Source organism: Coregonus clupeaformis, chromosome 21 (genome assembly GCF_020615455.1).
Source record: "Coregonus clupeaformis isolate EN_2021a chromosome 21, ASM2061545v1, whole genome shotgun sequence".
Taxonomy (NCBI): domain Eukaryota; kingdom Metazoa; phylum Chordata; class Actinopteri; order Salmoniformes; family Salmonidae; genus Coregonus; species Coregonus clupeaformis.
The window spans coordinates 27,035,874-27,049,125 of record NC_059212.1 but is presented as its reverse complement, the minus strand read 5'-3'; the positions used below and the strand labels follow the sequence as shown (position 1 = coordinate 27,049,125).

General features: G+C 45.7%; 1 protein-coding gene across 1 annotated transcript; it reads left to right on the top strand.

Moving 5' to 3' along the window:
- Positions 1–4,484: 4,484 nt before the first annotated feature.
- LOC121534611 (ladderlectin) lies at positions 4,485–9,655 on the top strand. Its single transcript, XM_041841188.2, has 6 exons — positions 4,485–4,596; positions 5,914–6,007; positions 6,325–6,440; positions 6,815–6,997; positions 9,195–9,310; positions 9,438–9,655. The coding sequence occupies exons 2-5, from the start codon at positions 5,926–5,928 to the stop codon at positions 9,264–9,266; spliced, it is 453 nt and encodes a 150-aa protein (XP_041697122.2). The 5' UTR covers positions 4,485–4,596; positions 5,914–5,925; the 3' UTR covers positions 9,267–9,310; positions 9,438–9,655.
- The last annotated feature ends 3,597 nt before the right edge of the window (positions 9,656–13,252 follow it).

Genomic DNA, 13,252 nt, shown 5'->3' with positions numbered 1-13,252 from the left:
CTAAGCGTGTCAGTGATTTGTGTGCCCTGTCGACGAGACCCGACTGCCTTGCCATTAATGGCGATCTGAGCAGAGCGGTGTTACGTCCTAACCCGGCGTTTGTGCCGAAGGTTATTAGCAGTGCATATAGATCACAGACCGTGGAGTTGTGGGCTTTTTCTCCCCCTCCTCATGGGGAGAGGAGTGAGGAAAAGCTTCATTGTCTGTGCCCAGTGCGCGCTTTGGCGTGTTACGTTGAGCGCACAGCAGCGATTAGGTCATCGCCTCAGCTGTTTGTGTGTCACGGTGCGGCTGCATTAGGTAGACCACTTTCAAAACAGCGATTGTCTCATTGGCTTTGTGAAGGTATTGAGACAGCTTACGAGGCAGTGGGGCGGCAACTGCCTCAGGGTATCAGAGCTCACTCCACTCGTGGAGTAGCAGCTTCTACTGCCCTCTTCAGAGGAACAGGGGTAGAGGATATTTGTAGAGCAGCGTCATGGTCGACACCGTCTCCATTTATCTGTTTCTATCTATTAGATATGCCTTCTAACTCTTTGGCTCGATCTGTACTCAGCGTGGCTGAAAGGAGATCTTGAGCAAGAAAGAGAGGAAAAAAGCAGGACTGTGGACAGGGGTGTTCATCAGGTCCGCTTTGGTTAGGAAGGCATATTCTGGACAGATATGTTTTCTAACTCTTTGGCTCGGTCTGTACTCAGCAAGCTGAAAGGAGATTTTGAGCCAGGAAGAGAGGATAAAGCAGGACTATGGGCAGGTTCCCATCAGGTCCGCTTTGGTTAGGAAAACATGTTTTTGATAAATAGGCTTTCTATCTCTATGGCTCGATTGTACTCAGCATAGCTGAAGGGGAATCTTGAGCTAGAAGAGAGAAAAGCAGGACGATGGACACAGGTTTCTATCAGGTCCGCTTTGGATGGAAAGCATATCTTGTGGCATGTCTCTTGACTGACAGGGTCAGTATAGTAGAGACATGTATTGAATTGACAGAATGTGAGGTCATCTATCTGATTGTTCAGTTTAGTATGACTTATATTTTGTTCCTGCCTACTAATCTCTGGGATTCCATTGAGTGAGTGAGGTGGTCTACTGTGCACATAATGTAGAGTGACACTTGGTGTCATTCCATTAGTGGTCGGTAGTGTTTTCACAGGATATTGAGGTACATCTATCTGCTAGTACAGATTAGTGTAGCTTCTATTCTGGTGATCTGCCCACTAGTCATTGGCATTGCCATTGAACTAGGTGGGGCGGGTCTTTAACCGATGACGCGGTATATTGTGACGAGGGGTTTTTAGTTGCAGTACTGCGGGAATTGGTTGCGGCCATTGCTAGGCTTGACCTTTTCATTTTTTTATGGGAAGTGTTAGGCTCGGCAGGGAGTACATTTTGGAGCGCTACGCTCCGCCTTAAACCACTAGGAGCAGAGCTCCCCTATGGGGCGGAGCTCCACGATATAGAACGATTAGTTACCGGAGTGTAACTCCAGTTCTATGAGTGGAGCGGAGCGGAGCCCCATAGGACTTAAGGCCCTGCCGACCCTCTCTAGTCTTGCTGAAGATAATATCTCGGGAGGCTGATTGAGGGGAAGTGTCCCCTCTTATAGGGACACCTGTGCTCCCATTGGCTGCAGGTGTGTGCATAATTTTGCTTCAGGCTGTTGCTGCCTTAGGGCAGAGGGTAAACCACTAGGAGCAGAGCTCCCCTATGGGGCTCGGCTCCACTCATAGAACTGGAGTTACACTCCGGTAACTAATCGTTCCTCTAGCTTTCTTCCTAGGTTCCTGCCTTTTGGGGATTTTTCTTCTTCTTTTCTTCCCATAGCCACTGTGCTTCTGCATTGCTTGCTGTTTGTTTAGGCTGGGTTTCTGTGTAAGCACTTTGTGAAATCTGATGTAAAAAGTCCTTTTATAAATACATTTGGTTTGGAATTGCACGATACTCAGTGTGACATGTTTATTCCCTCTGTGCACAGCTAGCTAGTATAATTACATGATCATGGTAATGAACACCATTTTGTAATTTGCTACTTTGCACTGGCTTAATAAGATGAGAGCCTACCACATGTTATTGTTAAACTGCATTAAGTGATAAGACAGGTCTGAAGCCGGAAAAGGGAAATTCACGAGCACTCACAAGGCCTAACTTCACCCTCGCTCTACAAAGGTTTTCCAGCACACAGCTATAACTTAGCTACTGTAGTATCTTGGGCAGCTGTATTTCAAACAACGTAGGCAGGTTGCTTAAATTCAAACCTTAACATCGGCCGGTTGAATATAGACAGTGGTACAGTAAGTTGCAGTCTGGACATTCCACACAATGTAGGGCTATTTATTTGCTGCAAAATTTCACAATGTCACTTCACGTTAATCATTGAAGTTTGAGAGCCTGTGTATAATCGTAGGCTTCGTGGGACACGACCCCTCATCAAATGACACTTGATGCTAACCACTAGTCTTCTAAAACCGTGTTCATTATAGGAGACCCTACTTCAGGTCTCGGGGGTCACCTCCGGTAAAGTCACACCTCCAGGGGGCCCCCATTGATTTTTGTTAGTCTCTCACTCAGATATATTAACATGGCAAAATATGTAAAATTTCAGGAAATTAGCTTTTAAACTGCAAAAATGTCTACACCCGATGAGAATGTGTTATTCAATTGCCACATCTGCACTCCAACCCATGGCTAACTTGCTTTAAACTGGAACATTTTCTGTACACCACATGGCAATGTGTAGCTCTAATTCTTAAACTTGTTTCTCTCCGCCGTCGAGGGGGACCACTAAAATGTTTTGCCTGCGAGGGCGGGGGGTCAAAAAAAAAAAGTTGTTTGGGTCCCTCAAAAGGCTAGGGCCGGCTCTGAGTATAATCCTGCTATGAAATTGCTACATTTCTGATCAAGTGCGTGAATGAAACAATATGGCAGTCCCCGCACCACAATGTTCATTCTGTTGGGCATGCGCAAATTGCCATCGATAAAATGCAATTGTGTTCATTGTCCGTAGCTTATGCCTGCCCATACCATAACCACAACATGGGCACTCTGTTGACATCAGCAAACCCCTCGCCCACACAACGCCATACACTCTGTCTGCCATCTGCCCGGTACAGTTGAAACCAGGATTCTTCCGCGAAGAGCACACTTCTCCAGCGTGCCAGTGACCATTGAAGGTGAGCATTTGCCCACTGAAGTCGGTTACGACCTTGAACTGCAGTCAGGTTAAGACCCTGGTAAGGACGAGCGAGCATGCAGATGAGCTTCCTGAGACGGTTTCTGACAGTTTGTGCAGAAAGTCTTTGGTTGTGCAAACCCACAGTTTCATCAGCTGTCCGGGTGGCTGGTCACAGACGATCCCGCAGGTGAAGAAGACGGATGTGGAGGTCCTGGGCTGGGGTGGTTACACGTGGTCTGCGGTTGTGAGGCCGGTTGGACATACTGCCATATTCTCTAAAACGACGTTGGAGGCAGCTTTAAATTAACATTAAATTATCTGGCAACAGCTCTGGTGGACATTCCTGCAGTCAGCGTGCCAATTGCGCGCTCCCCTCAAAACTAGAGACATCTGTGGCATTGGGCCTTTTATTGTTCCCAGCACAAGGTGCACCTGTGTAATGATCACGCTGTTTAATCAGTTTATTGATATACCGCACCTGTCAGGTGGATGGATTATCTTGGCAAAGGAGAAATGCTCACTAACAGGGGATGTAAACAAATTTGTGCACACAATTTGAGAGAAATAAGCTTTTTGTGTGTATGGAAAATGTCTGGGATCTTTTATTTCAGCTCATGAAACATGGGACCAACACTTTACATGTTGCTTTTATATTTTTGTTCAGTAGTTATACTGCATCTGAAGTCAATCTAACGACATCACAATGATGACAAATGTTTTCCTACTAATTATTTGTTTCCTTCTGAAATGACATAATTTCCAAGCCACTATAATCCACTTTGGACAATCTTTATCAGTTTCAATTAGGTAGAATTAAGTACAACGTTTAGTCGGGCACCAGTGCCCAAGAGAATCTTCATAACAATAATGTCGTGCAACCCATGAATTCGTTTTTTTTTTTTAATGCTTTTTTAAAATGGAAACCACAAGGGCAACATTCGCGGGAAGAAGGGATGCTGAGGGTGCTGCAGCACCCCCTGAAAAACCTAAATGTAAAAAAAGGTATATATATATATATATATATATATGTTTATTTAATTTTTAACATTTTCACAAAAGTAATGCACGGGGCCTTTAATAGTGCTATAATAGTGGACCAATATAGCATGTGTAGCACAGGCAAATATATTTTTCAGCACCCCTTTGAAAATACATTTCTATAAAAAATATGCTGCACCACCAAACTACTTCCCGTGGCTATGCCCAAGGGGTGCACGTTTTGGTTTTTCCCTAACACTACACAGCTGATTCAAATGATAAAAGCTTGATGATTAGTTGATTACTTTAATCGGTTAAAGGATGAGAGAGGGAGGGGTCTGACTGGATGGTTCCTCCTTAAAAAAGGAGAGCAGGGAGAGGTAGAATTCAACTCACAGACGGGACAAAGCGACCCAGTGAAAACCGCTGAAACATCAAGATCGCAGAAGGTGAGAGTTCAACATATTCATCTAGTACTGTATCTAGTAGCTCGCAGCCCAACTATGAGTAGTTTGCCAAACAATTCTGAAAGTACATGCAATTTTCACGTTTTCAACGGCAAACAAATCTCACAAGTATCAGACACTGCAAGTTCCCAGCTACTACTTAATCAACGCGACTTGACATTATCCCGCTCCCGGTTAGCCACTATTAGTGTTAAATGTGGCTTTTTAAGCCATCTGCCAATTAATTTCCAACAATATTGGCCGTCTGTGTGGTGCGCGTTTTTCGATCACTCTGTGTAGCCAGTTGAGGTGATAACCGTCTTGTGGGTTGACAGCTTGTTTCCCGAAAACATTTACTTCAAGGTTAACTGCAAAGTATACTTACCTGGCGGACGTATATAATTTGTATCGATTTATTTGGAGACTTTGCCATGAAACGAGCATCAACAGAACCATCGCTAGACTGGCACATTAGACCACACATTGATTAATAACTAGCTATATGGTGCAATTTAAAGGAGAATTACGCAAATCCAAATGTGTTTACATTTCTTCCAGACCAAAAACGAATGGTATTCTGATGTGAATAAAGCATGGACATCACATTTTGTTCTTAATGAACAATTGTAATTGAGTGGGAAACCAGAAAATTCAACTGAGAACATTTGGCAAAATGTCTGTAATTTGTGGCCGGGATCACAGTTTTTATAGGGCCCCCTTAGTAGTTAACCATAAATTTTAGCAGGTATCTTGACAGAACGGTGCATTACTTTCTCTTGTACACCAAAGACCCAGAAGCGTTGCAGGGGAGAGACTGCCTATTTGAAAGTAGCTCGCCACATGTTAAATTTTTTGGAAAGTAGCTCATGCTAGGAGAGTTTAGTCTCCTGATCTAGAAGAACCTACTTTACAAGCTAATTGCCTTTGCAAAAATGTGTCTTACTAGGTGTGTCACGCATCAGGGTTTAAACTGGGTTAGGTAGGGTGCCATTTTAGGGTGTACCCCCCCCTTTAAGTAGATAGTGAATCTCAGACAAGATATCAGATGCTTTCCATTCCCTATATAGTGTACTGGGGTCCCTGGTCAAAGTAGTGCACTAGCGGAGTATGGTGCCATTTGGGAGTCAAACATTCCTTTGTGCCAGGCTAATCTACTGTATGTGGTGGAAGAGATGATACCTGGTATTCCTTAACCATCCATTAGTTGACTGTGATGGTACTGGAATACATGATGTGGCCTTGCTGGGTTACGAGAGGTTAGGGAAACGCTGCACTGAATTTGTCTTGATGGCTTCTCTCATTGTCTGTCTTCTCTCTCAGGAGACTATCACCATGGCGACGTTGACCATTCTTCTGCTTCTCAGCGCTGCCTCTACACTGGGCGACAACAGAATAATGACTGCGAGCTACGCAAGTAAGAGTCAGCCTCACACTTTACATCAGGGGTGTCACTCATTCCACGGAGTGCCTAGTATCTGCAGGTTTTTGGTCTTCCTTTCAATGAAGACTTAGACAACCAGGTAAGGGGCCTTCTTTACTAGTTAGTGACCTAAACCCATCAAGGGAGGAGTGAACCTGTAGACCCTCTGTGGAATGAGTTTGTGCTTTACGTCATTCAATTATTTGTTTTGTTGTAGTGTGTGGATTGACTTACTTACTAATAATATTCAGTAGTTATTTATGATTCAAATTGGCTGCAATTTCGGGACATGCCCGGTCTTCTTCTTTCAGATGATTTGGTGAAATTTGCAGCAGACAAAAGAAACCCATGCCCCACAGGCTGGTTCCAATTTAATTCCCGCTGCTTCATGTTTGTCGAAACTGCAAGGACATGGCCCAAAGCAGAGGTATAATGCTTACCCTCTACTGTGAATTAAAGTTAAATTGAAATCAACTTTTTTGTTTGAAGTTACCTTAAATGTTGTTTGGCCTTATTTTAACCGGCCCTCATGTAAAATACTGAACATCTTATTATTCTGTAATTTGTATTTTCTATAGGCTTTGCAATATTTTGTAGGCGTTGGGCCCTCTAGTATATTAGAACCCTCAGGGCATGGGTTAAGACAGACTAACTAAAACCTCTAAGATTCTGTTTTAATGGAACATTAGTTCCGATGGCCAATATTTTGATTGTGAGTCCAGAAGACAAATTCTCAGACTGCACAACTGACTAATACTTCCATTATGACATGCCTTTGTCTCTGTCTACTGCTTGCTCTAGCGCCACTGTATGTTCCTTGGAGAAAAACTGAAGCCTGTGCATAACACTGTAAAGTACCTTGGCGCAAACCTGGCATCTGTGCACAGCTCCGACGAGTCCACATTTCTGCAGGCGCTGGTGTTGATCAAGACTGGCAGTTTCCCTCTTACCTGGATTGGCGGCTTTGATGCTGTTCAGGAAAAGGTACGGTATTGTCATACTTAATAGAAATGACTGAAGTGAAAGTTATACTCTACCTGAACAGTTCAGCTAGAGTATATTCATAGGTAAGATCTTGAGTATACTCATCAATATGTCGAATCCTGTTAACTGGTTTATTAGTCTCAAAACAATCAGCTGGAAGTAGGTTTTAGGATGTTAAGACACTGCTCAGACAACTCTGTGCCAGGAGTAAAATCAGCTCAACAGTTTCTCAGCTGGTAATGATAACAGTCTGAGGTACTGCAAATAATGGGGAATAACCAATCGCAATAAGGCGTCGCCAGCTGTGGACTCTAAATAGCACTCTTCAGACTAAATTACATGTTGCAGTGGTAAAATGTTTTATATAATTTTCGCTTGACACTCTCTTTGCTTATTCTTACCTAATATGTTGGCGTGCATAACCTATTTTGCGCTGACTCATAGAGTATGATGGCTGTCAAAAGCGGAATTTTGATATTACCATTATATCCACACTCGCCACTCCGTTAAACAATTTTTAAATTGCTTTGGCACAGTAGGCATGACATTACTTGCCTATATTTGAAAGGGCTATCATGTTTACCAAATACTATTGAAGTTAACATGGCCCCTAGATGCTTTAAATGGCCCAATGTATAGGCACACCCAATTTGGGCATCTTTTTTATCAACGTGATATTGACATGATGTAGGTTAATGAAATAATCGAAAGAAAAACGTCATTATTTATTAGCCTAGTGGTTGTAAGTATTTAGGCATATCATGTGACTAAGGCCTCGTGTGAAATCATTGTCAAAAGCGAAAAATACTGTTGCGTGTAGGTCTAGATTTGAGTTGATCATCTAGAAATATTATTTGAACAACTCTAGAGCAATTGCCTGTATTGCCACAGATGATCCATTATATTGACCAGATACTCCATTGGCCGCTCTAACAATGTAAAGAAGTCTTAAATGGAAGATCAGGTGGGACCATTCTAGCCTATGAGGGCAGATTCGAGTGACAGGCACACCTCTGATATAAATGTTTTTCTCAAAGTTGCCGGGATGTCATGTGTTCTACATGTATCAGTACTCTCGTAACAACCTAAGCATTACAAAACGTATATTCACTCAAATAAGCGATTACACTTTTTGTTAACAAAATTCGACATCTTATTGACCGCCATACAAAAACAACTTGCTTGGTGACCGGGGAAAACTCCACCTGCTTGGGAACAGATTTTGGGCTCAGTTATGCCTCTCGCTTCGCCTCTTCCTCTTTGCAATGGCGCAGAAACTGACTAGCTTCCTTTTTCTATTTTCGAGACCTTGGGACTAAGGTTGTATCTGACATTTTTGTTAAATGAGTTGGACACATAAACTGGATGTTTGCTCATATGTCTGAAGTTAGGTTTTTAAGTGTGTATATTAAGCATCATAAGCTATACAACGCGTTTTTTAATTTCAATGTTTTAGTTTGAAAGTTCTGTGACAGTGATTTCAGTTTAGCATGTAATGACGGGATGGAACAAGCTTTCTAGTTTAAGTATGAATGGTAGCAGACAGCTGTGACTCAATCTAAATTGAGTGAGTTTGTACATTTCCATGTTGGCGTTTGTTGCGTAAACAGTTCAAGAGCAGTGGCTAATCCAAATACTTCCCATTTAAGCCTATGGATTTTATATGCAAATGTAAAAAAGCATTATAGTTCAAAGTGTAAATGGGATCACAAGGCAACCTATTCCAGACTGATCTGCCCGTTTGTATGGCGTTTTAAAATCTGGAATCCTTAATGGTGACTCGTCTGTTTGCGATATGTAACAAAAGTTACAACTCTTTTTTTAAACTAAAATAAACCACGGGGCGCGACACTCTCAGCTCCGCAACAAACAATAACGGTGGTGGGGTGGCGCTGTTTCGTCCTAATGCAGAGTCGGTTGTATACTAGTTTTCTTCTCGTTCAAGTCTATGGCCACTGAAATGCATTGGGCTTTGTATCACCGTGGTTGTAATTTGAAAAGTATGTAGTATCAACACTTATTTTCACGCAACAGTGCCAGTCTGCATGGTTTTTGAAGTTGTTTTGGTAGTGGTAGCTTTTACGGGTTTGGTGCTACAGGTGAAGGAAAGACCCTGAGTATGTTGGATTTTAGAAATTGTTCTTGCTTTCAGCAAGCCCATCTATGTGATACTGAGACCTCACCACTTCCCCCGCAGGACAGGCTATGGTTCTGGAGTGACGGCTCCAAATTTGATCACGAGAACTGGGCGGCAGACGAGGCCGAGTAACACGAGGGGTGCCAGAGAGCCATGTATTCAGATGAACTCTGGAGGTACAGTAAGCCCACTATCATTCATCAAATCAAACTTTCATAGTAAGTTTAACAAATATGACACTTTACTATTTTTGTGTGTACATCGGAGTTGTGAGGTCATTTCTATTCCGTGTTTCCTCTTAAGATGAAAACGGCTGGCAAGCTGAATCATGTGGAAGGCGCTATCCCTCGGTGTGCTCCATAAGAACCTGTTTAATCCATCAAACTATCACTTGAAACCAAGTGCTACTCCGGTGTCAGCATTCTAACTGAAAATGTTTCATGTTAGTCAATTACTTTGGAGATTTGTTGCTGTAAATGTTGCGTAATTATTTTGGTTTGTCAATAAAATGGGTGTACGCATTATATCTCATGAGTCGTTATTAAACATGATTAATATTACCATAATTTATTCACTTTGTTTCTTGAAGAATATTATTCAGTTATGGGGCTCCTGAGTGGCGCAGCGGTCTAAGGCATTAAATCTCAGTGCTACAGGCGTCACCACAGACCCTGGATTGATTCCAGGCTGTATCACAATCCGGCCGTGACTGGGAGTCCCATAGGGCGGCGCACAATTGGCCCAGCGTCGTTGTAAATAAGAATTTGTTCTTAACTGACTTGCCTAGTTAAATAGTGACCCAAAAAGTTGTCGTACTCCATGAACATAAACGAACTGTGTGTGTGTGTATAGCTTTAAAGTAAGTCAAATTATAATGTGGATGTCAGGGCGCTGTCTGTGAATTGTGACGGGCTATATTTCCTTACCCCATCCGTTCCCTGTATACCAAGTAGTGGGGCAGCGGCTGGTGGTTTTTCGTAGCGTTCGAACTCTGTCACTGGGTATAGACGTGTGTACAAGATGTACTTATTAGAGCCAAATGTATTAGACTAGTTTAAACTGTTCTGCCTGCGGCTATGGACCACTGACCTGTTCACCGGACGTTCTACCTTGTCCCGGACCTGCTGTTTTCGACTCGCGACCTCCATGCTTGGCTATGACAAGCCAAATGACATTTTACTCCTGAGGTGCTGACCTGTTGCACCCTCTGCAGCCATTTATTTATCCCTGCTGTTAATCTACGAACCTCTTGAACGACCTGGCCTTAATGGCCATGTACTCTAATCTCCAGCCAGTAGAGGACTGGCCACCCCTCCGAGCCTGGTTCTATATCGTGGAGCGCCGCCCCATAGGGGAGCTCTGCTCCTAGTGGTTTACCCTCTGCCCTAAGGCAGCAACAGCCTGAAGCAAAATGATGCACACACCTGCAGCCAATGGGAGCACAGGTGTCCCTATAAGAGGGGACACTTCCCCTCAATCAGCCTCCCATTATCTTCAGCGACTGGACTAGACTGAAGAAGCCAAGAAGAGAAGAAGACTCAGGAAGAAATCGCCGTCGATGAGCCAGCCATCGACGTCTTCTAAAATGAGCACGCCAGGAGATTTTCCACCCCCAAAAGCCCTTTTCAGGGCTCAGTGCCGATGCTCCTCCATGGCATCTGCGGACCCCCACGACCTTTGTTTCGTGTGTTTGGGGCCGCAGCATGCCAAGGAAGGGACCGGCAATCCCCCTAATTGCGCCTCCTGCGCCCTCCTTCCTATGAAGGTGAGGAAGCAGCGTTGGGTGTTTTTTAGGGAGGATATCCCCCTAGAGGATGTACTGTCTCTTCTCACCTCTGCTTCAGAGGCGTCGTCGGACAGTGCTGGCTCAGGGGATGACAAGGAGAGAGACGCGGAGATGGATGTTCCAATGCAACAATCCAACCTTCAAGACCCCCTTCCCTATGGGGAGTGCGAGATCTGAAGGCTCCTTGTGCGATGACGACACGGGCTCTGTTACGTCAGCAGCCCTGTCCTTCGTAGCGGCCTCTCTGCGTGCGGACTTTCCCGAACTCATTGAGAGAGCCGCCAACCGACTAGAGATGGCGCTGCCCCCTGCTCCCCCGTGGAGGTCGACATGATGGAGGGCGGCCCTACTCTAGACCGAGGAAGGCAGCTGAGCCGATGGCTCCTGCTATGCCTTCCCTCGGAAAATATGTCGAGGGCTCGTGGGATACACCCCTGGCGGCGCGTTCGCCGGCCAAGGTGTACACCCCATTCACGAGAGTGGCTGGACGTGAGTGGGCTGCTAAGGGGAATCCCTAGGCTCGAGAGCGCCATGGCGGCGTATCTAGTGCCGGGTTCGAGTCCCTGGGCGGCCTCCAAGAAAGCCACCTGCCAGCACAAAAAGACAGACTCACAGCACAGCTGGCTGAGAAGTCTTTTACGCTGGGAGCCCAGGCTGTGTCAGCGGCTAATAACATTGCCCTCCTCGCAGCCTCCCTATCCCGTCTAACAACGGGTAGGTCTGAGTTAACCAGCGAGGAGATTGAAGAGGCGTCCAGGATTTCTGGCGCTATTCTTCATTTGACACAAGCGTCAGCGATATGCGCAGGCCGGTCCATGGCCACCTCGGTGGTCATGGAACGTCACCTCTGGCTGTCAATGACAGCCATGAAGGAGACGGACAGAGCCTCGCTACTAAACGCTCCCGTCTCTAGCGAGGGCCTCTTTGGGGTCGCCGTTAAGGAGGCGACGGAACGCTTTGGTAAGCTTGACGAGGAGAGAAAGCACCTGGCTAAACACCTGCCATTGGCAGGCAAGTTTAGCAGGGCCTCAACTAACCCGTCAACCTCGAACGCCCTAGTAGAACTACAGGGAGGCGACGCGACAGGCGCCTACCACCGACAGCAGGCGAGCGGGCTCGGCCCTCCAGCGACGACGGTGGTGGCGACGATTCCGCCCGGCGAGAGAGGTCGTCACGAAACCGTCCTGGCAACACCAGAAGGTCAGCCAGAAACGACCAGCGTCAATGACGGGACGAGGGGAGAGGACGGTTGACGGCTCGGCGCTGGGACAGCGACAGAGCCCACTGTTCCCCCCACCCCACTGTTCAGGGCATGGAGGGAAATGTTTATTGTTGTTATGTGAATAAAGAGCTGGCTCTCACTGACATTGTCACAAAAGAGCCTTTCTTCCATGACACATTGCAGAGTATTTCACGTCCTATGAATTTCTCTCACCATCCTGAGTGTAGCTCAACCCACCAAGGGTGCGTAGTTGAACACACTCAGGAGAGGAAAGGGAAAAAGGTAGCAAGGCGTAGCCTTAGCTCACCTAATAAAGATATTTTACTACAGACTCCTAGGAGCTCTGTAGTAAAGGTCTCACATAGCAGGCAGCTGTCTCAGTCTAAATATGACATGAAGACGCAGCCGCTAGCTGGGAATGACGCCTTGCTTCAGGCTAACGCCTCAGCCAGCGCAGTTCAGACCCGTGCGACGTTCACGGAGGGCCAGAATACTAGAGTTACAGGTGTAACCAATGTATGGGCGCCCCCGGTTAATTCAGAACGTAACAATGCCCACTACTCTGAGTGCAGCTCACCACACCTAGAGTGTGCTGTTGAGCAGCCTCATGAGACCAGTGAAAAAGAGGTATTGTGGCGCCACCTTGTGGTACCAGTTAGAGACCACACTTTCCAGACTCTGTTGAGTACTGCAGTGGACGGATCTCATGACAAGCAGCAGTCTCAGTCAGGCAATGACATGATGACGCAATTGCTATCCGGGGAGGGCGCTCTGTCTCAGGTTAATACCTCAGTCAGTGCAGCTCAAAACCGTGCTGCGTTCACGGAGGGCCGGAATACTGGAGTTACAGACGTAACTGACGTATCAAGGCCTCCGATTCTCTCAGAACGAGCTGATGTTTCCTCTCCCTTTTGAGGGGGGCCCGCCTTGGGCTATTCCACCAACCCAGTGCTGGGGAATAGCGGCGGCGAGGGCCATAGAGGAATACAGGTCCTTCCTACTGGATGCACCACAGCTTCGTGCGCGCCCGCTTTCTCTGCATTGCTGGCAGTGGCAACAAAGCTGTACCCTCTCACGCTGGCTAGAACAGACGTTGCAGAAGGGTTATGC